The following is a 24755-nucleotide window of genomic DNA, read 5'->3' on the forward strand; positions in this document are numbered from 1 at the left end:
GATGCCCCATCCCTGGAAACATTCAAGGTCAGGTTGGACGGGGCTCTGAGCAACCTGATCTAGTTGAAGATGTCCCTGCCCACGGCAGGGGGGGTTGGACTAGATGACCTTTAGAGGTCCCTTCCAACCCAAACTATTCTATGATTCTATGATCACCCTCTGAGCGTGACCTGCAAGCCAGTTCCCTACCCATCTTGCATACCACGCATTCAGTCTGTGTCTTGCCAATTTGTCCAGGAGAAGGCTGTGGGAAACAGTGTCCAACACTTTGTTGAAGCCCAGCTGAACAACATCCACTGCTCTCCCCATGTGGACAGAAATTTCATCTATGTAGACACATCCCACATAGACAGTGGGATCGAGTGCACCTTCAGCAAGTTTGCAGATGACACCAAGCTGAGTGGTGCGGTCAACATGCCAGAGGGACGGGATGCCATTGAGAGGGACCTGGACAAGCTCAAGATGTGGGCCCGTGTGAACCTCATGAGGTTCAACAAGGCCAAGTGCAAGGTCCTGCACCTGAGTTGGGGCAACCCCCGGTATCAATACAGGCTGGGGGATGAAGGGGTTGAGAGCAGCCCTGCCGAGAAGGGCTTGGGTGTACTGGTGGATGAAAAGCTGGACATGAGCCGGCAATGTGCGCTCACAGCCCAGAAGGCCAATCGTATCCTGGGCTGCATCCAAAGCAGCGTGGCCAGCAGGTCGAGGGAGGGGATTCTGCCCCTCTACTCTGCTCTGGTGAGACCCCACCTGCAGCCCTGCGTCCAGCTCTGGAGCCCTCAGCATAAGAAAGACACGGACCTGTTGGAGCGGGTCCAGAAGAGGACCATGAAAATGATCAGGGGGATGGAACACCTCTGCTATGAAGAAAGGCTGAGAGAGTTGGGGTTGTTCAGCCTGGAGAAGAGAAGGCTCCGGGGAGACCTTCTTGAGGCCTATCAGTACCTAACAGGGGGCTTATAAGAAAGACGGCGGCAGACTTTTTAGCAGGGCCTGTTGCGACAGGACAAGGGGGAATGGCTTTAAACTAAAGGGGGGTAGATATAGACTAGGTATTAAGGAAGATGTTTTTTACGCTGAGGGTGGTGAAACACTGGCCCAGGCTGCCCAGAGAGGTGGTGGATGCCCCATGCCTGGAAACATTCCAGGTCAGGTTGGACGGGGCTCTGAGCAACCTGATCTAGTTGAAGATGTCCCTGCCCATGGCAGGGGGGTTGGACTAGATGACCTTTAAAGGTCCCTTCCAACCCAAACTATTCTGTGATTCTATGATTCTGTGCAAGTGCTGCCTTGTTGTAGAAGGTGACCAGATCAGTCAGGCGTGACTTGCCTTTGGTAAATCTGTGCTGGCTTATCCCAATCACCTGCGTTATTTGGCTTGTAATACTTTTTAAGAGGACTCATTCCATTGCTTTCCCAGGGTTTGAAGTAAATATATCAGTTCTTGCTCCTTTAAACTGTATTTTTGAAGTTTGGAAGCTCAAAAGAGCTTTTGTTTTACTGGGTGCAGTTAATTAAGTACTAATGTCTTGGTTACTTTATTAGATCTTGTATTTTTAAAACACTGTTTATCCAAGGCTCACAACGGTGAGGAATGATGTTTAAATGTAACTGGGATTCTAGCACTTATTTTGAAGTGTGTGTACATGCTTTTGTGTGTAGGCAGTGACACTCGGGGGACCACTCTCAGGGGAGTAGTCTACATATTTCTCAGGGGAAAATGTCTGTTTAACCTTGTAGCACATTGATGTTTCCTCTCAAGTTAACAAATTTTTGAAATAAATCGTAGGAATGTATATCAAACTGATTTGTTAATCATTTCGATTAACTGATTCGATAATCACTAGCTGTATTCAGCCCTTTCCTTCAGGTGGCTGGGTGTCTTGTGTTTGTCACGGTGATGAAAGACCTCAGAGTTTCTCCTCTGTTCCCCTGTCCCAGGGAAGTAACCTTGGTTTAGGCTGACTTCCCCCAGGTAGTAAATTAGATACTTTGGCTCTGGGATATTTTCTGAGGATGCTGTCGAGTCCACTGCAAGTACTCTACCTAATACGAATATAGCAGATGAATTTATGGAGAAGACAGGAAGGATAATTTTCTGTGCTCAGATCGGGACCTGCTTTAGTGTGTTCTCAACTGGAGAACTTGGAAATATGAGAGGACTCTCCTCAAAGGGTGAAGCCAGGTCTGACTTCAGTGGCTGCCTTGTGACCCGTAGCGGGGGAGCAGGCAGCTGCCTGCAGGGATGCCGGTGGTGTGTTGTGTGTCAGCCAGTGCATGTGCTGTAACGGCCTGTCTGTTGTTCAGGAGGATGCTCTGTTGTTGTCCTGGAGGACCAACAGTCAGGAACTAAGCAGCTCCATCCCCCAGTTCTTCATCCCAGACATCTGATGTTTCTTATTAGGAAACTTTTTATCTCTGCCCTTGATTCCTTTTCTTGGTCTCTGAAGATCAATGTGCCATCCTGAGCGAATTCCTTCAGATCATTCTTTCTCTCGTCTGTTTGGCATAGATCACACTGCTCCCCTTTTTGTTGCCAGGGAGTTTGTTTGTTTTTTTTTTAAATCCAATAACTCTGAGACATGACAAAATGAAAACAGTGTGACTAAAATAGCCTTAAGTGAAACTCCCTCCAGAGCCTTAACTCAAAAAAGCTGGAAAAAAAATCATTTGTACCTTGATTCTTGGGAGGAGGTAAAGATTAAATCTCTCCCAAAGGCAGCAAGCCTGAAGCAGAGAGAGATGCTCCCTTGCTCCTGAGTAGTCCCCTCTGCTCAGCATCATATTTGTCCCTCTGCCCAGAAAGAAGAATCTTTATAGGGTGGTTTTAGACATCCAGCCTTGAGTGATAAACCATATGGTCACCTTTTCTGAGAGAGGAAATGCTTTGGACAATTACTCTTTACCCTTTTTAGGCTTCTCAAAGTTTTCTTAAAATAGTTGTTGATGCAACTTTTTGTATAGCAAAAGGGTTCCAGTAGCCTTCTCTTCTTAGAATATCCCCTATCCTCTTGTCTGACCAGGCTTTAAAACTAACACAGTAATAGTAATAATAATAATAATAATATCATCATCAATATCCTTACCCAGATCTCAAATACGAAATCTAACATTTTCTTTGTTTGGCTAGAAAATACTGTAGTAGGCTGAAGGAAAGGAAGAGGTACTCTCATCCAGTCAAAAGTTGGTTTTGAAATAGTTGTGGACCTCCATTATGAACATACTGAATTGAGGCAGTGAGGTGCTTGCACAGTTGTTCTGTATTTTTGCCTTGTCATTTGTAGCTTTAAATCTGAATGTCATTTCAATGGAATATGGCATTCTGACACCCAGCTCAGTGATTTCGTGTTAGACCAATAGTGTCGGTACTAAACATCTTACTGTAAAAACTCACTGTCAGTACTGGTGGACCTGGGTAAGTCTCCTGTATGTTTAAATCCAGCTTGTCCATGGGCTCAGCTTCCACGTAGCTGGCTGGTGGGGTGAGCGATGTCCCGTGTTCCCTCACAGCTTGTGTATGCATTTGAGGGCTGTAATTGTTGTTAGCCTTCCTGTTAAGGTACTTCATGTTCCTTGTCTCTGGAATTGCATTTCATTTCTCCTGGTAAACTCAATGGTGAAATGATTGCTATCTCTTGGGGGAAGGGAGAGGAATTGTTCTGTCCTATGGATGATGTTAAAAGGCTTTATCCCTTGAACAATAGAAAGGCTTGAACTGAAAATGACAGACCCTCTCAGCTGTAAAGCCATCACGTCCTTTCATTTTGTCCTGTGCTAATAAAATACTCTGTTAATTGCTGCGGTACTTGCTAGTACTGCCTTTTCACCCACAGCTGTCCTGCTGTCAGTAGTCCAGCAATCTGCTGCAAAAATTAGCTTTTGTCTTACTAGTGCATTAATTAATCATAGCGTTCAGTTCAATGCCATGAGGAAAAAGTAATGTTTATCCTGAATTCAAGACTTTTTTTATAGTACTGACTTATGCTCTAGTGCCAGTGGTTTTGAGGCTGTGGTGTCAGCAGTACAGCAGAGCTGCAGTGTCCCGGGGTATGTTTTGGTTTATGAGCATGTTGATAATTGTGGTGGACAGAACAGATCATCTTGTGGACATTTTTTTGTAAAAAGAAACGTCTTCATGCAGTTTGGACGGGGCATTGGGCTAGTCGGAAACTTAAAATTCTTTTTGTCAGCATAATGGCATCTGTACAAAGCTTTTGATAATGTAAATGCCATTGAGCAATGTGTATCTTACAGGGCTGTATGGTAGAGCTTCAGGATGAGACTTTGGCTTGGGCTTCTGGCTTTTTCCATGCTATAGTCTTTCTGTGCTACTTACAGTGGTGAATAAGTTTATCTAAAAGATATGTGTGTGTGTCTGTATATTTGTCATGGTTTAACTCCAGCTGACAACTAAGCCCTACACAGCCGCTCACTTTACTCACCCCCCGGTGGGATGGGGGAGAGAATCGGAAGAGTAAAAGTGAGAAAACTCATGGGTTGAGATAAAGAGAGTTTAATAGGTAAAGAAAAAGCTGTGCATGCAAGCAAAGCAGAACAAGGAATTCATTCACTGCTTCACAGTGAATTCATTCACCTTCACAACGAAGCTGGTGAAGGGTCTGGAGAACAAGTCTTATGAGGAGCGGCTGAGGGAACTGGGGTTGTTTAGTCTGGAGAAGAGGAGGCTGAGGGGAGACCTCATCGCTCTCTACAACTCCCTGAAAGGAGGTTGTAGCGAGGTGGGGGTCGGTCTCTTCTCCCAAGTAACAAGCGATAGGACGAGAGGAAACGGCCTCAAGTTGTGCCGGGAAGGTTTAGACTGGACATGAGGAAAAATTTCTTCACTGAAAGAGTGGTTAAACATTGGAACAGGCTGCCCAGGGAAGTGGTTGAGTCACCATCCCTGGAGGTATTTAAAAGACGTGTAGATGAGGTGCTTAGGGACATGGTTTAGTGGGCATGGTGGTGTTGGGTTGATGGTTGGACTCGATGATCTTAGAGGTCTTTTCCAACCTTAATGATTCTATGATTCCCATGGGCAGGCAGGTGTTCAGCCATCTCCAGGAAAGCAGGGCTCCATCATGCCTAACAGTGACTTGGGAAGGCAAATGCCATCACTCCGAAAGTGCCCCCCTTCCTCCTTCTTCCCCCAGTTTTATTGCTGAGCATGACGTCCTGTGGTGTGGAATATCCCTTGGGTCAGTTGGGGTCAGCTGTCCTGGCTGTGTCCCCTCCCAACTTCTTGTGCACCCCCAGCCTGCTTGCTGGTGGGGTGGGGTGAGAGGCAGAGAAGGCCTTGACACTGTGTAAGCACTGTTCAGCAGTAACGAAAACATCCCTGTGTTATCAACACTGTTTCCAGCACAAATCCAAAACATAGCCCCATGCTAGCTGCTATGAAGGAAATTAACTCTATCCCAGCCAAAACCAGCACATTCTCCACCCCTTATTCCATACCATTTATGTCATGCTCAGATCTCACACTATCCAATACATCCTCGTTAACCACCACCACCCTTCCCATTCTTCACAGATACCATTCCCTTAGTCTATGGACCACCTGTATAAAATGTCTTAAAATGTCCACAAAATGTCCATGACTTTGGGCTCCATCTGTTATGATGGTCACTCAGGACAGGGAGAGGTCGTGTGTTGTGTGGAATTATTGGGCACCAAAGACAGCTCAGTTCGGGTCACTGCTGCATTTGCACTGCTTCTTGTAAGGCTTGTCCTCCATTGTTTCAGGTGGTTTCTTTTGGTAGTTCCTATAACACGCAACTCAAATCATGGGTTACAACAATTTAAAGGTATTTCCATTACAGTCTCCCCCCCGGTCCCTTTGGGCCAGGTTAGAGGGTTTAACATTGCAATGAACTCCTCCCCTTTCTCCTTGCCTGGCTAGCAGCAAGGGGTTCCTGCTATAGTAATTCCCATAACATGCAACTCAAATCCCAGGTTACAACAATTTAAAGGTATTTCCATTACAATCTCCACTCCTGGTCCCTCCAGACCAGACCATCGGGTTTAACATCGCAATGAACTCCTCCCCTTGCCCCTGCTCCAGCTTGGACTTATCCACAGACTGCAGTCCCTTAGGGGTGTACCTGCTCCAAGTGGAGCTTTAGCTATGAGCCACAGTCTCTCCAGGGGTATACCTGCTGCGGCATAGACTTAGCCACAGATGCTTTGAGGTGCACCTTCTCCAGCATGGACTTATCCTTGGGCCACAATCCCTTCAGAGGTGTACCTGCTGCGGCACAGACATAACCACAGCCACAGGCGCTTCGAGATGTACCTGCTCTGGCATTGGCTTATCGACGGCCACAGACATTTCTGGGTGTCCCGCTCCTGCATGGACTCATCCACAGGTCACAGTCCCTTCGACTCGAGTTCACACTGGAGTTCCAGCCTGTCCAGTACAGCAGCACAGAAACAGCAGCGATGCCCCGGCCATCTGCCAGCCCAGGTGCATGGCCATTGCTGTTATCAAAATGTTCCCAGGCACAGCAGAGTAAGATGATCAGCACTACAGCAAGCAGCGAAAGCAAAAAGCAGCCACCAACGAGCACTAGACTCTAATATACAGTGAGGCAAGCGAGCCCCATGGCAAGCACAGGCGCCTGCCAATTAATAGCTAAACAGCAATAACAGCTATAAGTTTGATCTAGCACATTCCAATCAAACCTGTCGTTATCTCGAACCCTTTGAGCCCCATGTTGGGTGCCAAAAAGGATTGTTGTGGTTTAACCCCAGCCGGCCACTAAGCCCCACGCGGCCGCTCGCTCACTCCCCCTCGGTGGGATGGGGGAGAGAATCGGAAGGGTAAAAGTGAGAAAACTCGTGGGTTGAGATAAAGACAGTTTAACAGGTAAAGCAAAAGCCGTGCGCACAAGCAAAGCAGAACAAGGAATTCATTCACTCCTTCCCATCGGCAGGGAAGCAGTGGCTTGTTCAGCCATCTGCAGGAAAGCAGGGCTCCATCACGCGTAACAGTGACTTGGGAAGACAAACGCCATCACTCTGAACGTCCCCCCCTTCCTCCTTTTTCCCCCAGTTTTATTGCTGAGCATGACGTCCTGTGGTGTGGACTATCCCTTGGGTCAGTTGGGGTCAGCTGCCCCAGCTGTGTCCCCTCCCAACTTCTTGTGCACCCCCAGCCTGCTCGCTGGTGGGGTGGGGTGAGGAGCAGAAAAGGCCTTGACTCTGTGTCAGCACTGCTCAGCAATAGCTAATACATCCCTGTGTTATCAACACTGTTTCCAGCACAAATCCAAAACACAGCCCCATGCTAGCTGCTATGAAGGAAATTAACTCTATCCCAGCCAAAACCAGCACAATATTAAAATAAACTTTTTTTGTTCCCTGTCTCTTGTTCCAGATGAAGCTGCCAGTGTTATTCAATTTGGTAAATCAGCCAAGCGATCACCTGAGTCAACTCAAATTGGGCAGTATGGGAACGGCTTGAAATCGTAGGTATAACAAAAGCCAGCCTCCTGAGATTATGGAGGTTAGAGTTGAGATAGTAAATGTATTTTTTGTTTGGAGGTGTATATCTTTTTTTTTTCCAGGGAAAAAAAAGCAGATTAAATCTAAATGAAGATACCATGGTTTGGTAGACAGGAGCTCTATGAACATCTGCTCTAGTTCTTCAGTGGCAGAGAAGTCTGTCCAAAGCTGATGATAGTGTTTTGCCATTATGTTTGCATGATGCAGAGGATACAGATCAGAGCTGGGGAAAAAAAATGAAAGCACAGGAAACAAAACCTTAATATACCTGTGGCAGACATAGTAAAATTGGAGCAAAATAGTGCTGCAGCCTCTCACTAGGAAAGTTGTCTGGTGCAAGTCAGATGGACGTAAACCTTTTCTTTTTTTCTTAAATCAAACAAATGCATGGAGAAGAAGGGGAATGATGGAAGGAATGAGAGGAGGAGTGGGATTAAGTGGCAGCGGAACAGAGTGGGAAGGAAATCTTACAACCAGTAAGGTTACTTACTTAAGGAGGGGATTTGCTAGGAAAGAGAAAGGTGTTTGCTTTGGTGAACTGATGTCTTTGGGAAAGTTAGAGGGCTTGTATGGCTTACTCTGATCGGCTGTTCTGCTTTTTGCTGTTCCGTGTGGCTTGATTATTTATATGCATCCTACTGGGGAAGTCTGTGGGACTCTGTAATCTGGGGGGGGGGAAGAAAAAAAGGGGATGTAAGGGATCTTGAGATACTATTGATCCAGCTGCAGTGCAGGACAGATCCCAGATCCTGCCTATGCACTTTCAGAGCAGATCTCTGTCCTGTTCTTAACCTTGAGCAAGAGGCATGCTATATTACAGCTGAAAAATGCAGACTGAAGCCTAAACATGCGAAAGGTGAGCTTTGGTATTGCATTAAGCCAATTTAAAGAGAACTGAACTGACAGAACACTAATTCTTCTTTTGATGCAATGTTAATTTTTCTCTGTTAAGGTTTTTTTGGACAAGTTGGGTAACAGGGTAAAAGAGAAGATGGGGAAGGCACTATTGGGGATAGGAGAGTGGGGAGGAAGATGGGACTGTCCCTTTTCGTGACAACTAGCTGCTAAGTTGCATTAGCTGAAGTGTCAGCGAGTCTTTCAAGTTAGACATTAGGAAATAAATTGTCTCTCTCTCAGAAACTTGTCTGCTGCTATTCATTCTGTGTACGGCCAAATGAGGTGTGCATTTGCTTTCTCACATTTCTGCTCATATATTTGAAGGTTATTGTCACAACTCTTTTTTTTTTTTTTTTTTTTAAACTTTCTACATAGTATGAGTCTGGAGAGCCGCGCTGTACTTCTGCACCTTTTAATTGTGACTGGTGTTAAATGTTTTGAAATGTTGCGAAAATGTCCAGATCGAGATGCCTTTTGAAAGGAATGAGATGTTCAGAGAGAAATGGTAGTTGCTGTTTAAGCCCTTCTTCTGCCTTACCTGGTTTTGGCATCTCATAATTGAATATAATAGGAAGAAAATTCAGTAATGTGGTCTGCTTTCTAGAAAGTGTTGTGCATCAGGTGTAACATGCAGCCTGACATCTGTCTCCAGGGGTTCCATGCGGATTGGGAAGGATTTTATCCTGTTCACGAAGAAAGACAACACCATGACTTGCCTCCTCTTGTCACGGACGTTCCATGAGGAAGAAGGCATCGATGAGGTTTGCATGTACTTTGTTGTAATGAACTAATATGGTGAATGCTGTCTCAACTGAACTTCACCAGGTCTCACAGGAGAAGAGTCTGTGTCAGTGTTGGTTGCCACTCTGGTTGGATCAGTGTATGGTTTTCTCTTGGTGATACACTTGTAGGGGTTCTGCAAAGTCATCAAAGATTTTTTCCTTTTGGTTTTAATTCTGTTTGAGAGGTCTCTCTAAACTACAGCAAGTTTGAAGGCCTGCTTTCAATCACATAAAGTTGCTCATGCTGAGTTCAGGACATGCCCAGACTTCTTGCATTTTCCTTTTCCCACAAAATTTGAGTTTGAGATGTATTTAAATTTATTGCTCCGATTTGATTTTCTGTAGAGAATTAAAGGTGTGCTTGAAGTTGCTACCTGCAGGTCATAAACTCCAGACATGTATCTTCTTTTGGATCTTTTTTTTTTAAATAAAAAATCACTGTGGTTCTACCTATTGAAAACTTGTATATCTTAATAGATAATTCAGGCATTGTTGTTCTGTATCCAGACTCTTAACATGGAGGTATTATTGTGCTCAAGCACAAGTATTTTCCAGGCAAGACTGATAATGAAAAGTTTTAAATTTGCACTGGGATAGTATTTAAGAAAGCATTTTCCATTGTGATAGTGGAGGGACCTCTAAAAAGAAGCTGTTGAGGGAGCAATGCTTGCTAGTGGCCGACTGATGGCTGAAGCAAGTTGGGAACAGTGATGTAGTTCCCACAGCGGCTCTGGAGGCAGAAATTTTGGTTTGACCTCAATTCTAAAATGAGGACGGGATTCGCTGTCCTTGATAGGCAGCTGCAGGCTATAATTCTATCTGTGTTTTTGTTCTAAATGACAGAAAACACCAATAAGCTTGCTAGAATCCTGTAAAAATAATGAAGAGTGAGATCAGGATAAATATGAGTGAAGGATATTTGAGTTCAAGAGGGAAGTTAAGCACAGAGGTTGACTTTTTTAAAGAAGCAAAGTTTGGGTGTTTTTTTAGTATTATGAAAGTTGTTACAAGAGGAGGGGAAAAAAGACGTTAAGTGTGTGAGTAGCCAGTACCATACAGGTTACTTGGGAATGTTTCAGTCTAAGACTAGATGTTGTAGGAAGGCAACTCAGAGGTTGGCAAAGAGGGGTCCTTGAGCATTTGACAGACGTGCAAACCACTGAAAAGCTAGGAAGGACTTTTGCAGTGACTTAGGGGGCTGTCGGAAGGGGTAAGTTGCTTGGCTGTGATCCACAGAAGGGGCTGACTGGAGTGGGTGAGCCTGAGTCACTCTTGGTACGATGCAATTTGCAGGTCATCGTTCCCCTGCCCACCTGGAACGCACGAAGCCAGGAGCCTGTGACTGACAACATGGAGAAGTTTGCTATTGAGACGGAGCTAATTTACAAGTATTCCCCTTTCAAATCAGAAGAGGAAGTGATGGAGCAGTTTAATAAGATCCGTGGTGAGAAAGGTGTGTATGGACGGTGCTGGTCACGGGCAAGGTATTTGGGGTTTGGCTGGGATTCACCTGATCAACTTGTTACTTGCTCAGGCACCCTGGTGATCATCTTTAACCTCAAACTGATGGATAATGGAGAGCCGGAGCTGGATGTGGCTTCTGACCCCCGAGACATTCAGATGGCAGAAACACCTCCAGAGGGAACGTAAGTGTGATGGGTGTTACAGGCCTTTGGGCTCTGATCAAATTATGTGTAGGGTTTGGCTATATACCGCATGCATGTGTTTTTTAAAAGCTCTCTTTCTATGGTGAATTGGAGAATTTAGAAGATCGTTAGTTTGTTCTTTAGCAGTTTGGAGTTCATGCATGTAAATGGCCTGCAGGCGTTATGGTTGTGTGTTTGGTGTGAATGCCTGCGTTAGCTTGTCTCAGCTTAGTCAAAGCAGCAAACTCAATGCCTTTCTTTAGGCAGCTTAAAACAAAGGAGCCCTAAGCTATAGGTTTAATTTTCTACACTCATCAAAGATGTTTTCGTCAGAATGACAGCTGGTCGTGAGTCTGTGCTGCTCTTAAACTGACGTTCAGTTTTGTGATTAAATGAACCCTGGCAAAATGTGAGGTGCTGCGCGGGTCAGCCTCCACGAGGGAATGGTACGGGTGGGTGCAGGTGGGGTGTATCACCATGTCTTTCTGGAAGCAGGGGCAGCTCCTGGGCTTCCCTGCAGAGGAGGAAGAAGGATGTGCTCAGAAGGCAGCTCGAGGAGCAGAGGGTCCTCTTCAGGGAGAGCTGAGTGTTTGCCGAGTTGTTCACCTGTAGCCTGGAAAGGAAAAACTGAGCTGAACTGAGCCAAATGTTTGATTAAATCCCAGAGCTCCATGGACACACCTAGCAAGCTTTACCTTTTTTATGAGATTACACGCTTCTTCCCTGAAGTGCTTGAATTTCCCATAGAAATACAGTTTCAAACACTATAAAGCTAGCTATTTCTGTATGTATTAGCTTGATGTTATTGAGTACACAGGTGCAGCAAACTCCTTGGGGACCTCCAGGGATCTAATATGCTTCTCAGTTTCTTTAATGCCTGCTGGTGAGCTTTCATGATTACCACTGATCACTGGAAGGAGCTTCTTCCTCCTGACCTTGTGATACCATTTCTGTGTGTGATCAGTGCAGTTTCTGTTGGAGCATACTTCTGACTGACCGAAGGGTAAGAGAACGCACTAGCAAGTGGGGCACACGCTTAGTGTTAAATGGTCCGGTTTATAGGTTTGACCTTTATTATCCAGCTGTATTCAAAACATCCTTTTCAAGCTACAGTAATATGTGCATCAGTGTTTTGTAACAGTATTTAAAATGCACAGCTCAATTTAAAATCTCTGTAGAAGACATAGGTAGAAAAAAATTAAAAGAAAAGCCTCACTTAATATAGGTGGATGGTAATTAAAACAGAAAGGCCTTTTCTTTTACCTAGCTTTCTTGCTGAAGGTTGTCTCTGGCATGTTTTGAAGCAGATGGCTTTGAGCTGAGATGGTAACAGTTACAGTTGCATGAGGTGTGAATCCTGCCATAGGTGCTTAAAATACATCGGGGATAGTGCAGAGCGGCGTGGGAGGTGCTTCTGTTGGTCACTTGGCTCCTGGGTAGCAGTTTATTGGGAAATGAGAATCTTACAAGTTTTGTCCATGGAGAAACCTGTTCATTTGGTTTAGATAGAGGAGGAGGCTCTGTGACCGTAGTATGTCATGGCTCTTCTTATTTGGAGGGGAATGAAGGGGAAAAAACTGAAGGATGAGAGGAAGCAGAGCGCAGACTAAAAGAGACTCCAAGATGAGCACTCTGACTAAAGAGACACTGAGTGCTCGGGGGATGGATCAGTGGAGTCATCTTTGGACTACACAGACCAGACTGGGAGAATGTCTGCTGGTAGTCCTACAAGGAAATGCTGAACAAACTGCTCAGTCTGTGTAAGCATCCCTCTCTTGCAGAAAGCCTGAGCGCCGCTCCTTCCGTGCCTATGCTGCTGTGCTTTATATTGATCCCAGAATGAGGATCTTCATAAATGGACACAAAGTACAAACCAAACGGCTTTCATGCTGCCTGTACAAGCCAAGGTAAGTGTTGGACCCAAAGTCTGCAGACATGTGGGACCTTTTGGAGTTTCCTTACAGAAAAGGTTTAGCACTTTGCTCTCCAGGTGTATCCTGCATAACTCATGTTAAAGCCACAGAAACAGATCGTAAGAGAATGGGATGTGGTATTGACATCATGGCAAGAGAGGCAGATAGTGGAAAATCTGATGCCTTTGAAAATGGCATGAGTAATTTCTGTACTTTGGCTCCCTTTCAGAGCAAACAAAGAAGTGAAGATACTGGTTGTTCAAAATGCCGTATCCATACAGAACTGTTGGGTAACTGTTTTTTTAAATAGAACAAGGAAATACATATGGTGGGTGTTAGAATTATTACTGAAAAGAAACTAGACTGAGCACTTTGAAACAGTTGCTTTGAAAATTAACTTTTATATGTAGCTGATCTAGGCTTGAATAGAGATTGGGAAATACCTTTCCCAATCTTTCTTTTAAATTCCCTTAAACAAAAAATTTGGAAGTGAGCTGAGGTGTGCTGCCAGTTGGCTTAACAGGGACTGGAAGAGGTTATAAGGATGGGAGGGGAAAGGAAAACATGTATTTAAGTCTGCTTGAGGCAATAGTGTTGTTCTGTCCCTGGGAGCACTCAGGTTGCATTCTAGATAACTTAACGTGATTTGTCTTAATAAAATAGTAGTAATTTTATAGAGTATTTGTGGATTGTTTTAATATAGCATTTCGCATTGCAGTAGTGTTTCAATAGTATGGGCCCACTATCAACCCATCGGGTACTTTTACTAACTGCAATCTGACGTCACGCCATCGATTGCTGCCCTAAGAGCCTGGCCAGTTTTCAGCTTACAGCATGGTCTGTCTGTCAAGCTCGTACTTCCTCAGCTTCTTAAATGAAAATGTGTGAAATGGTATCAGAAACTTGACCGAAGTCAAGGGAGATTACATCCACTGCTCTCCCCTTGTTGACCAAGCCAGTTGTTTCACTGTAGAAGGCAGTCGGTCGGTGCAGCTTGACTTGCCAGTGTAAATCCTGACTTGCTGGGTAGAGAGTCTCTGAATTTCTGACTGTGTTTTACCTACATGTGAGTGCCATCTGCTGCTTCCTCTTGTGCCGCAGGCCAACAAAAGTACTATGGAGAGAAAGCAGAGAAGGAGGGCACAGGTTTTTATCTCATCAGAGACCAGCTTCTTGCGAGACTCAAAGGCAGGATGCCATTGCTATGGGATGGTGCTAGCATTGTCATGATAATATAACATGGACCAGGTCACCCCAGATGTTCATCTGCCTCAGTATCTTCTTTTTCAAGTGGTCAGTAGTTGATGCCTGGGGAAGGATATGAGAATTTTATTCTATACCATAGGACTGTTTTCTGTTGAAAAGAGACTGTGTTTTTAGACAATTTGGACAGCAGCTCTTCTGGGTCCCTATCATCAATTCTGTATCTGCTTTTCATTGTTTTTGGGGAATAGTTGCAGCTGTAGAAGGGGAAATTCAGATTATAACTGCTCAGCAATAGTAATTAATGACCAAGGAATGATCTGGCATGGAGGGCAAGAAGGCCCAACCACAGAATGGGTTGCACTGGCTGATGAGATAAGAAATGCTGTGGTATTGTCTCGTAACAATTGTCTAATGCCAAGTGCTCAGGGGCCAATTGTGGTAAACGGAGCTGGTGCTGGGGGATGAACCCAACGCTGGGCTAAAGTGCCCCATGCTGATGCTCACGGGATCGGTGCTGGTGCAGGTGTATAATATCTGCTTGTGCCGCATCTTTGCAGGCTCCTTGTAGATCTGCTTATGGTGGTAGGCTAATAAAAATTCCCCGAGACTGTAAAGACATTTACATTTAAAATCCCCACTCCTGCAGCAGAGTAGCAAAGGCTGTGCAAACAAGGAAGGCCTTCCTGTAGAGCACAGTGTAGATCTTCTTGGACTTGGGGAAATATAGCCTTACTGGGTCTTTCTGGAGAGTGTCCAGACTGCTTCCTTTTGGTCTCAGACTCCTGATGCCAGGTTTGGGCTCCAGAAGCTGCGTGGCCATTGGGATGAGCCATTGAAATCTTCACCGTGGGTTCTGAGAGCCAGCACAGCCCTTGGGGTAGGTGCCCACACTGTGCCCTGGACAGGTTGTGGAAACTCAATCTTTTACCTTCAGACACCTGAGCAGAGCTTAGTCTGCCCTGGGTGGCTCTTTCCTGAGGGAAAACCAGTAAATCAGTCCATTCTCAGAGTGGAATTACTCTGCTTTTACAGCTACAGGAGATTTTTTTTCTTTTTTCTCCCTGAACCTGCTGAAAAGCGTTGCTTATGCCAGGGATTTTCCCTTTAGAGTTGGAGCCAGAGCTCACGCATCGCCATTTAGCTACTGGGCTTTGAGTGCTCTGCAGGTTAATATTACTCCCCTGCACTTGTACAGGGACTCCGATTTGTATGGGGGTGCATGGGGGAAGTGTACCACCGTTAAGGTGTTCCTTTAGAGGATAGTTGATGCGGCAGCCATGCTCAGCTCTTAGCATAGCTGTTTTTTGCAGAGCCTCAGTAGCCTAGGCCAAGTAACTGTTGAACTTTCCTGGTCCAGCAAAGTGGTTAACAGGCAGTGAAGGTTCTCCTGTCTTACAGCACAAGTAGATGGTGTGCTGCGTGTGGTACGTACTTGAGGGCACTTTGCTAGTCTTTGGGGAAGTGTCATGATGCCTGAGCCTAAACAGGTGTTCATTTTGTTCATATCCTCCTGATAAAGGCCAGTGAACTACTGTAAGGGAATGCCGTTCATCTGTTGGTATGGAGACGCCTCTGTCCAGCCATACTGTTGGTTTTATAAGAAAGTCTGTTATAAACCAGCCTGGCACGCAAAGGGCAGGTCATTACCTGATGGTGAGCTGACAAATGACTCCCGATTGCGGTCTTTTTACATACTTCTTGACGAACTTTGGGCCAGGTGTCTTTCTGTTTGAAGTGATGCTTTCATGCCTTACGTTGGACATTGGTAGGTACAGCCATCAGCTTGTCTCTCTGCCCTCTGATCTGCTTTCAAGATCTGCTCAGGAGGATTGCCTTCAGGAGGTGGTGGCTCCCCTTCTACAGTAGGGCTGTAAGTCAGATTGCCTTCATCTCTGAAGGAAAAGCTTGTACAGTGGCTTGTCTGCAGGTGAATGTGTTGGTGTTAGAGAACAAAGAATGAAAATCCATTGTGGGCTTTAGGGTATTTAAGTGCCTTTACTGAAATTTGAGGTTTTGCAGCCATTGCGCTGTTCTTCGTCAGGAATAACAGCTTGTCTCCAGAGCAGGGCACTTGTTTTCCTTTTGTCATCTGCCCTTTCTGGAAGCCCGTGTTTCTGTGCGTAGAGGCTTCTCCATACCTTTCTGGAGCCTGTAACGTCCCGGTGGCAGGGGCAGGCTGGTTTTGTGCAGATCCTTCACCAGTGTTTGCAGGTGTGATACCACAGTACCAGCCTCCCTGGAAATGGTTTATGTCCCCTGAAGGGTTCCCTCCCACAGTAGCTGTTTGAGCTTGTTTAGCAGCGCGGGCCATGCAGATAAAAGTAGCCAGGCCATGTGCAAGGGTGTCCCTTCACAGGGGCACTCCAAGGCAGTTGTAATGAACGTCTTGAAGCTGGGAGGGTGTGTTTTACTGTCGTGTCCTGCAGACTTCTTGTCTGTCTGACCTGTTTCCGTACGTCTTTGCTAGATACGCTGTTCCAGAGCACTTGAGTATAGGGGCTTTCCTGGCTGTGACTGAAGTCATTTGGTGTTGGAAAAGAAAGTGAAACGGGAGGGCAGGCGTGGTGATGGCTTACGGTGCCTATCTGGGACACCCTGCCCTTGCTCGCACTGCACCCTGTTGCAAAGGGGGTGCTGTCCGTAAGGTCCCCTTCAGGTACTGCCCTGCCTCACGAGCTGGGCGTGTTGAGGTAATTCAGCTTCACCCTGCTTCTCTTTTTTTGCCTCAGGAAAGGCAGATGGGATGTGGATGAGGTAAATTAATTATGCCAACATGTTGAAAGCAGTCTGGTTTTCAGTATGTGTTCTCTCTCTTGGCCCCAGGTAGCTTTAATCGCCCTTAAGTAGGTTTGAGGAGATGGTGCCACCAAAAACCTGACTGTGCATCTCCTAATATGGTTATTGGGTGATTTCTGGAAGAGTTAGCACCTGCCTGCTTTTTCCCCAGTGAGAATATCCTTATGAAGAGCAGAAAATGAGTTTAGTAAATGCAGAAATGTATTTAAGCGGACTGTGCTTGTGGTGTGAATTTTCTGGATTTGGGAACAAGAGATTTCTGTTGGTGAGACTATTTCTGACATCAGTATCGGCATCCATGTGTGCTCGCCCACAGAAACATACCTAAATGAAATTTTTCATCTGTGCAAGGTGATTTCTCATGGATCCTGATAGATTTGAGGGGACCTTGTCTCTCACTGGGATCTAAATGTGGTTGCTCCTACATTAATGAGTTGGTCAATCAAGTCTTACATCCTTATGTGTTTCTGCCTCTCTCTGTAAAAACAGCATTTCTGGTGGCTTTTGCTTTGGCTAAATGCTGGAGAGATTTATTTTTTCATAAAAAGTTATTTGGGATGGGATTTTCCTCTCGATACATCCAAAACCTTGTGTCTTAAGGCGGTTTGAGTTCCTGCAGGCTCTGATCATCCTTCTTGGTGTCATCTCCTCTTTCCCAAATGCATGCGTCTGTTCAGAAGTGACGCATACTCATGAGCTTCTGCCTCTTATACACGCCTGTCTCTTTCACTCTGCAGTACTCAGTCAGATTGTGATCTGTATTTGGCATGTTATGATATAGGGAAGGTGAAACAAGCCACTGCAACTCAAGCACAAGTTACAAGGTTGTGAGTCAGATGTGTAGCATACAGAAATGTCCTGAAACTTCAGAGCTGAAACTTGAAGCTCCGTTCAGAGAGTTGCTCTGCTGCTTAGAGGCTTTGAGCTAGCTCTGTGTGGAGATGGGCACTGTCAGACTGCACCTGTGGACAGCTGTTTGTAGGAGGAAGGAAGGGCTATTTATCTGCAATGGGAGGTTTTTGAGAAGCTTTCCATATATATTCACTCCTTCTTTTCCGCTTCTGAAGAAGTTATTCCTCTAAACCTTGGGATTTCCTCCAAGAATATGGATATATTTCACCCCCACTGGCTAATGCAGAAGGGGGTATTGTGGTTGCAGCTACTATTAAAGCATCTCTGACTTAAAAAGTTTCACCTAACTGTATCCAAAAATGCCTAGTCCCTGATACGTAAACCTCCTTCGCCATTTATTGAATCTACTGAGAAGAGTAGAGTAGCATGTGGAGACCCTATTCTCTCATACAGTGATGAAATCTTGGTTTGACCTTACTGCTGAGTTTGCTGATTAATAAGTTTTGATCATCACAGGATGTACAAATATACTTCAAACCGTTTCAAGACCCGTGCAGAGCAAGAGGTGAAGAAAGCAGAGCACATGGCAAGGATAGGTGAGTCTTCGGGGTATGCATGCATCCTGATTTTGCTGTAGCGAAGGAAAGGACTGAAAGAGGCTGCCTTGCTGGATATGACCTGAAATTGCTTGCTTCTGTGATCATTATGGTTGCTCAGGAGATTAGTTATTACAGCGACTACAGATGACCCAGAGTTACTTCCACGCAATGGAAGGAACGTACATTGTTCCCTAAGACCACTTCCTCTGGGGAATACATGTACAGAATAACCCTTGGAGTCACAGCTTTCTGCCCTTGCTCCATCTGAAGCCTGGCTAAGCTGCTGCCCTGTTACCCTGCAGTTCTGCTCTCACCTTTTGCATATCATTAGCTTTTTTTCTGTTCTCCTTCTGCTCCTTCCCTGTTGAGGCAGTTGTTAAAAAAAATGTATTTTTATTCTATCACTTGATGTAAAGTGATTGATCTGGGTGTACAAGGGAGTCCTGGTTTGTTTCTTGTTTTTTTTCCCCCTTCAAGACATACCTTTTGTCCATCTAATCTTCCCTTCCTATTAAGTACTGTAGTCCTCAGGAGAAACCCAATTTGACATTATTGGATATTCAGCATATAGAAATTACATAAGCATATAAATATAGCCTATAACTTCATTAAATTTGCACAAATTTAACACACAAAGCGGTCTCCCTAATCCCTGATGGGGAAATGCCATAGTGAAGGAGGAATCTTGGAAGTTGTAAGACATGTTGACCTATATCTTCTGGTAGGTTTCATAAATCAACTTCATAAATCAATCAGAGGCATGTGTCCTCTGTCCCTGCGTAAGAGCTGCTCTAGGAACACGTGTGTGTGCAGGTCAGATATGTAAGTGACAGTGCCATGTTCAGCCTGTGTAGAGTCATTAAGGGCAGCGTGATTTTGACACTGCCCAAAGCAAAGCAGCAAAATGAAATTGTGTAAATTGCTATGTTCCCTATTCCTCTTTTATGAAGTACAACCTAACAAGATAGACTTGAAATTATGAAGTTTAAGCCGATTTTATCCTGTGCCTGAATCCTCATAGATGAATTTATTTTTTTGGTTGAGTCCTTGTCATGGTTTAACCCCAGCCGACAACTAAGCCCCACACGGCCACTCGCTCACTCCCCCTCGGTGGGATGGGGAAGAGAATCGGAAGGGTAAAAGTGAGAAAACTCGTGGGCTGAGATAAAGACAGTTTAACAGGTAAAGCAAAAGCCGTGCACACAAGCAAAGCAGAACAAGGAATTCATTCACTCCTTCCCATCGGCAGGGAAGCAGTGGCTTGTTCAGCCATCTCCAGGAAAGCAGGGCTCCATCACGCGTAACAGTGACTTGGGAAGACAAACGCCATCACTCTGAAAATCCCCGCCTTCCTCCTTCTTCCCCCAGTTTTATTGCTGAGCATGACGTCCTGTGGTGTGGACTATCCCTTGGGTCAGTTGGGGTCAGCTGTCCCGGCTGTGTCCCCTCCCAACTTCTTGTGCACCCCCAGCCTGCTCGCTGGTGGGGTGGGGTGAGGAGCAGAAAAGGCCTTGACTCTGTGTCAGCACTGCTCAGCAATAGCTAATACATCCCTGTGTTACCAACATTCTTTTCAGCACAAATCCAAAACATAGCCCCATACTAGCTGCTATGAAGAAAATTAACTCTGTCCCAGCCAAAACCAACACAATCTTATAGCCAAAGCAGGTGTTCAGCACACACTTGCATTGCATTCAAGAAGGTGCAAATAGCATGAGTTAGAGAGGCTTCTTTCTTGCAGCAGTCCATGAGGCCTTCATGATGTTTAAAAGGTGAGCTTTAGTGTCTTGACACTGAAGAATACTGCCATTCAGTGTCCCAGTGCTAAGAACAGATACCATTGGCACGGAAACGTAAACTCATTTTCAACACCAAAGCTAGCCTGCTGCCTCTGGTGGTGAAGTGGGGGCTGAGCAGAGGGCTTTGAACATAGTGGTGAAAACTCACGGCAGACCTCAGACTGTTTTCTGCAAGACTTGATCACATGAAGCCTCCAGGACTAAAACATTCTTGTAGCATTAACCTCAACTTCAATGGCACAGGTCTCATTTCTTTGCTTCTAGGAAAATTAATTTAATCTGTAACAACCAAGTTCTCTTGTTCTGCTGTTGATAGAAAAGGTTAATTTCTTGTCATCTCCAGCATATGTTTTCTCTTGAGGATGCACACCGCTCAGGAGGGATCTTCACCAGGGAATGATTTTCAGTTTTCTCCTTCAAAACTAGGGGCGCGTTGTGAGAAATGGTGGGTCTCAGCCGAGCTAACCACAGTTCCAGTATACTGTGGCTGCCTGCCAGGGATGTGTTGGAATCCATCATACTGTAGAATTCTACTGAGGGATTGATGAGTCTCTGGAAGTAGCTTATGACCTTGTGGAACCAAAACTTATGATAACCAAAAAATAGCTATAGGGGGGGGAAAGTCAAAAAAAAAAAAAAAAAAAAAAAAGGGCAGCTGTGACTATTGGTGACATGGCTTTGGTATATCCAAAAAGAGCCATGGCTCAGGAGTGAAGACATACATATATTTAAGATGAGGAAAAGCCACTCTTCATTCCCTGGGAACTGATTTCCTGCCTCATGCGATAAGCTGTAGCATCCAGATCCCTAAGTGAGCGGATGGACCCAGGAAAAAAGTACCATTCCTGGGCAAGGTAGCTGTGAAAGACCGTCAGCTGCTTTCTGTGTGTTTCTGAACCAAGACTGAATACCGCACCAAGGCATTTCGGTATTGCCATTGCCTAGTTTCAAGAAATCCTCTTAAAAAGTTGGAAAAGCAAACGAACAGAAAAGGTGAGGAGTTACGGGGTGTCCAATACTGAAAGTCATTAACAGCTATGTTCTGCACTGGATATCAGTCTGGAGTATTTCAGTGTGTCCAGTTTCTTGCTTGGCAGTACCATGGGTATGCTGTGCCTGTTGTCCCCTGGGAGGATGTGAATGCGGATTCTAGCTGCTGTATCCTCGTCGTCCCGCGTAGGGCATGCATTTTTGCCCATTAGGGCCTCAACCCTCAGACTCGTAACTGAATCGTTCCCTGTCAGCCATGCCTTCTCAGTTGTCATTGCGTTAGTGGAGCAGGTTTGACCTTCATTCACAAATGAAGTCGTAACCAGGTCACTGCTGTGTTCTTCCCTCTAGACACAGTTGCATTTAGCCCACCAGCTTCTACCGTACAAGCTTTGATTTAAACGGACCAAGTGTTTTAACCAGTCTCCAAACTCCTGTGTTTTCACGGTTAGCCAAGCTGTCCCTTGATGGTGAAGTCGGTCGCACAGTGCAGTTCTGCTGTGACTTGCTTGGTAAGCTGCTGTGAACCTCAGAGTGTGCTTCTGTGGGAATTAGTGGAACAAAACTCAAATGTAACGCTGCGTAGAAAGGAAAGGTGATTTTTATTGTAATGGTCTAAGTTGACTGTGCCCATTTGCATTCCTGTACTTGCACACACCAAAAAAGTGCATTTCCACAAGTAATGCTGACCGTGGCATGGAGGACGGTGGATACCAGTTATCAAACACTGGCTACAGCATCTAGATTCCTTCTGGCTGACAACTGAGTGCTGCTTTTTGGAGAGGTGCTTGGTAATCTCTAGGACCCAATTGCTATCCTGTCATCTTCTTGCTTACCTCATCCTCCGTAAATCTTAGGCAAGATCACTCCTCCACTGTTGTGTTTCCTTGTTTTGGGTGTCTCATAGCTGCAGTTTGTCTCCCTGTTGGGAGCGCAGGGAGGGAGATGGCTCGTAGGGCGTGCTGCAGCTGCGCTGCTGCCCTCCTGCTACGGGGGTGCAGGCCTACTGCTCACCTTCATGTAAGCCACAGCATTCCTCAGCACATACTGGTTGTATTTCCAAATCGTGTCTGTGCCTGTCAGCACATGCCACTCTCTTAACCCGTGCTTTATCATTTCTTCTAGTCATCTTGCACGTAAACATTTCCATTCATACTTTATTTATACCAGTCTATTTCTGTTAGAAATCTCTACAGTTCACGAAGGCTGAGGTGTCACTGCATCCTCTTTCAGAAATTTCCGTGCTCGGAAGCGAGCACGGGGAGCATTGTGGCAAGGTCAGTGCTGCATCCACAGCACATGTGCCCAAGTCGGGTGCCTGCAGGTGGCAGCTGCAGCTCCGACGTTCCCTGCCCAAGCAGGGCATTACTTGCCAGTCCATGTTTACCCCCGTGGACCTCAGCCTGTGGGACGGAGGAAGATTACTCACTCAACTAGTTCTTCTACAGCTGTGAGCAGAACAGGCTTCTGACCTGAAAGGGAATGTGAGAGGGTTGTAGCCAACGTGCTTTTGGATGGAGAGCATGCAGATGCAAGGTACGTGGTGCTAATTTACCAAAGCACCTTGTGTATCAATTTTAGGAAGGGATCTCCTCGCTGAAAATGAAATTTATTGAATGAATCTTAAGCAATACAAGGGTGATGTGTACCTATTGCAAGGCAGTCTTGGTAGTCTGGGAGAGAAGCGAAAAGGGGAGTTTCTTTTAAGTGGTAAACTTTGTGCGTGCAAAGATCAGGTGTAGTGGTAGGTTTTTTGAACACTGTGTCTTATTTTGTGTGTAGCACAGATTTGTCTTTTTCCAGGCAAAAATTAGCAATTATCAAAGATAAAAGTATTTCTAAGAGTAGTCCTTTCCCTTCATCTCTGCAAGAAAATTACCTCTTTGTAACTCCTTTTCAAGCTTGAACTCAGTCTTTGTTTTGTGAGAGCCTTTCTCTGCCTTCACGCTTCCAGGCAGAGCAGGCAGAGCCACTTGCATACTTACTCTTTCCAGTTCCTCGCTAACTTCCTCATGGATCCTTCCTTTAAACATGCTTTTGCAGAGTTTAGCCCTGCTATTATGCCAGCGTTGGCTGCGACCTCTGAGCAAGTTTAACATGGCATATCGGTGGTGCCCCCTTACATGTCAGATTTTATTTTGTACCTTTTTGTGTTATCTTTGTACCCTCGTACATGTCACTCCAGCAAAGGCTCTCTGGAAATTGGTCTCCTCGGGTGAATGCCTTATGATATGCTGTTTGTACTGAATGGTTGACATCATCCTTTTCCCTGTGTGTTTCAGCGGAGGAGAAGGCTCGTGAGGCGGAGAGTAAAGCCCGTGCCCTTGAGCTGCGCCTAGGAGGGGATCTCACGCGGGAGTCCAGGGTGAGCCTTGTGCTTTGGCAGCACGTCACGTTTTAGGCACTGAGGGATGATTCAGAGCGCTGGCTTTGGAGCAGCGCTGGCTGGTCAGCACCCAGTGGTAGCACCCGGTGTGTAGGTTAAGCAGGTGGCAACTTCAGTCGGCGGTGAGTTGCCAGCAGCGTTCAGGCAGCTCTGTGGTCTCATCACCACTGGATGTGCTTCAACATCTGCATGTGTTTCCAGCCCAAGTGGAAAGCCTGCTGACGTTCCCCTGCCCACAGCCTCCAATGTATCCTGAGTGGGAAGGCAACCCCCAGCCCCCAGGTGCTTTGTTTGATGTCAGCCTCTGCAGAAGAGGCCAGGGGAACATGAGGTATTTGAACAGAAGTAAAATTGGGTGCTTTTCGGCTGTTCCCCCTCCCTGCCTGCACAGCTGGCTCCAAAGCATTTGGGCAGGGGCTTTTGGAGAGGAGCTGTTTGCTTCCTCCCAGAGGAGGCTCTTGGCGGGGGCAAGGCTGAGACCCAGCCTGCTGCTGGGTGGGAGGAGGGCTTGCGGGGACGCCAGGTGGGTCAGCAAGTGACACCAGCTTAAAATCGCTGTACTTCCTATTGGCCTCTAATGGAAACAACAGTATTCCAGGTACCCTGGCTGTTTCCCTGTGCCTCCATTACCCTCTGGTTTCAGTTACCTTAGACGTTTAGTTACGTTTAGACTTGTCTTCTAAGCAACTGTGTATAACTTTAAGCTTAAACAACCCAGCAGCAAGTGCTGCCTTAAATAAAGTAAAGGTGTGCTGATTGTCACCCTCCACCATTTGTGAATTCTTTACATTTAAAACATTTCTGAGATCTTCCTGAAGGGGGAAAAAAAATCATAGAAGTGAGTTAATTTCATGAATTTCTCAGCAGCAGTTTTACTGTGTGATGCCTGTTTGCAGGTGACGCTACGTCAAGTCCAAAACTCTGCAATAACCATGCGCCGGGAGGCTGATGTCAAGAAGAGGATCAAGGATGCAAAGCAGCGGTGAGTGCAAGGTGGTTAAAAGCTCTGATTTTCCCAGGCTGTTCACTCCACGTGCTCAGATGTCTCTCCTGCTTTGCTTGTGTGGTGGAGGGAGCAGTTCAGCTCAAAGCTTAAATATCTGTGGGCATCCTGTATGCACTTGCTGTTAAACCAAAGGGACTAAGTTTGCTGTTCCGGTTGCTTCTGCTATTCCCCTCTTACTTGCTGAAAGGCATCTTTGGATTTGGCTTGTTTTCTGTAGATGTTTACCTGGTTTTCACGTCAGCTTTTTTCACTCTTTTGCTTTTTCATCTGCAGGTAAGATTCATGGAGGCGAACAAATGTTGGCAAGTTACAGTGACATGACTTATAGAGTTGTAGAGATGTTTTCTAAAAACTTGCTGAGTTCTATTATAGTCAGT

General features: G+C 45.6%; 1 protein-coding gene across 3 annotated transcripts in view; it reads left to right on the top strand.

The window, feature by feature from the left end:
- The window catches only part of MORC2 (MORC family CW-type zinc finger 2), a 56102-nt gene that overhangs the window by 13356 nt on the left and 17991 nt on the right, over positions 1–24755 (top strand). The window contains exons 5-12 of one of the 3 annotated variants that reach the window (XM_076352558.1): positions 7379–7469; positions 9056–9164; positions 10479–10638; positions 10720–10831; positions 12613–12738; positions 18115–18194; positions 23269–23351; positions 24269–24354. In XM_076352558.1, coding sequence (XP_076208673.1) covers positions 7379–7469; positions 9056–9164; positions 10479–10638; positions 10720–10831; positions 12613–12738; positions 18115–18194; positions 23269–23351; positions 24269–24354 — 847 coding nt within the window. Of the gene's footprint in view, positions 1–7378; positions 7474–9055; positions 9165–10478; positions 10639–10719; positions 10832–12612; positions 12739–18114; positions 18195–23268; positions 23352–24268; positions 24355–24755 lie in introns of those variants that run through there. The other 2 variants (XM_076352559.1, XM_076352560.1) reach the window with 2 other exon arrangements.

Source organism: Aptenodytes patagonicus, chromosome 15 (genome assembly GCF_965638725.1).
Source record: "Aptenodytes patagonicus chromosome 15, bAptPat1.pri.cur, whole genome shotgun sequence".
NCBI lineage: Eukaryota > Metazoa > Chordata > Aves > Sphenisciformes > Spheniscidae > Aptenodytes > Aptenodytes patagonicus.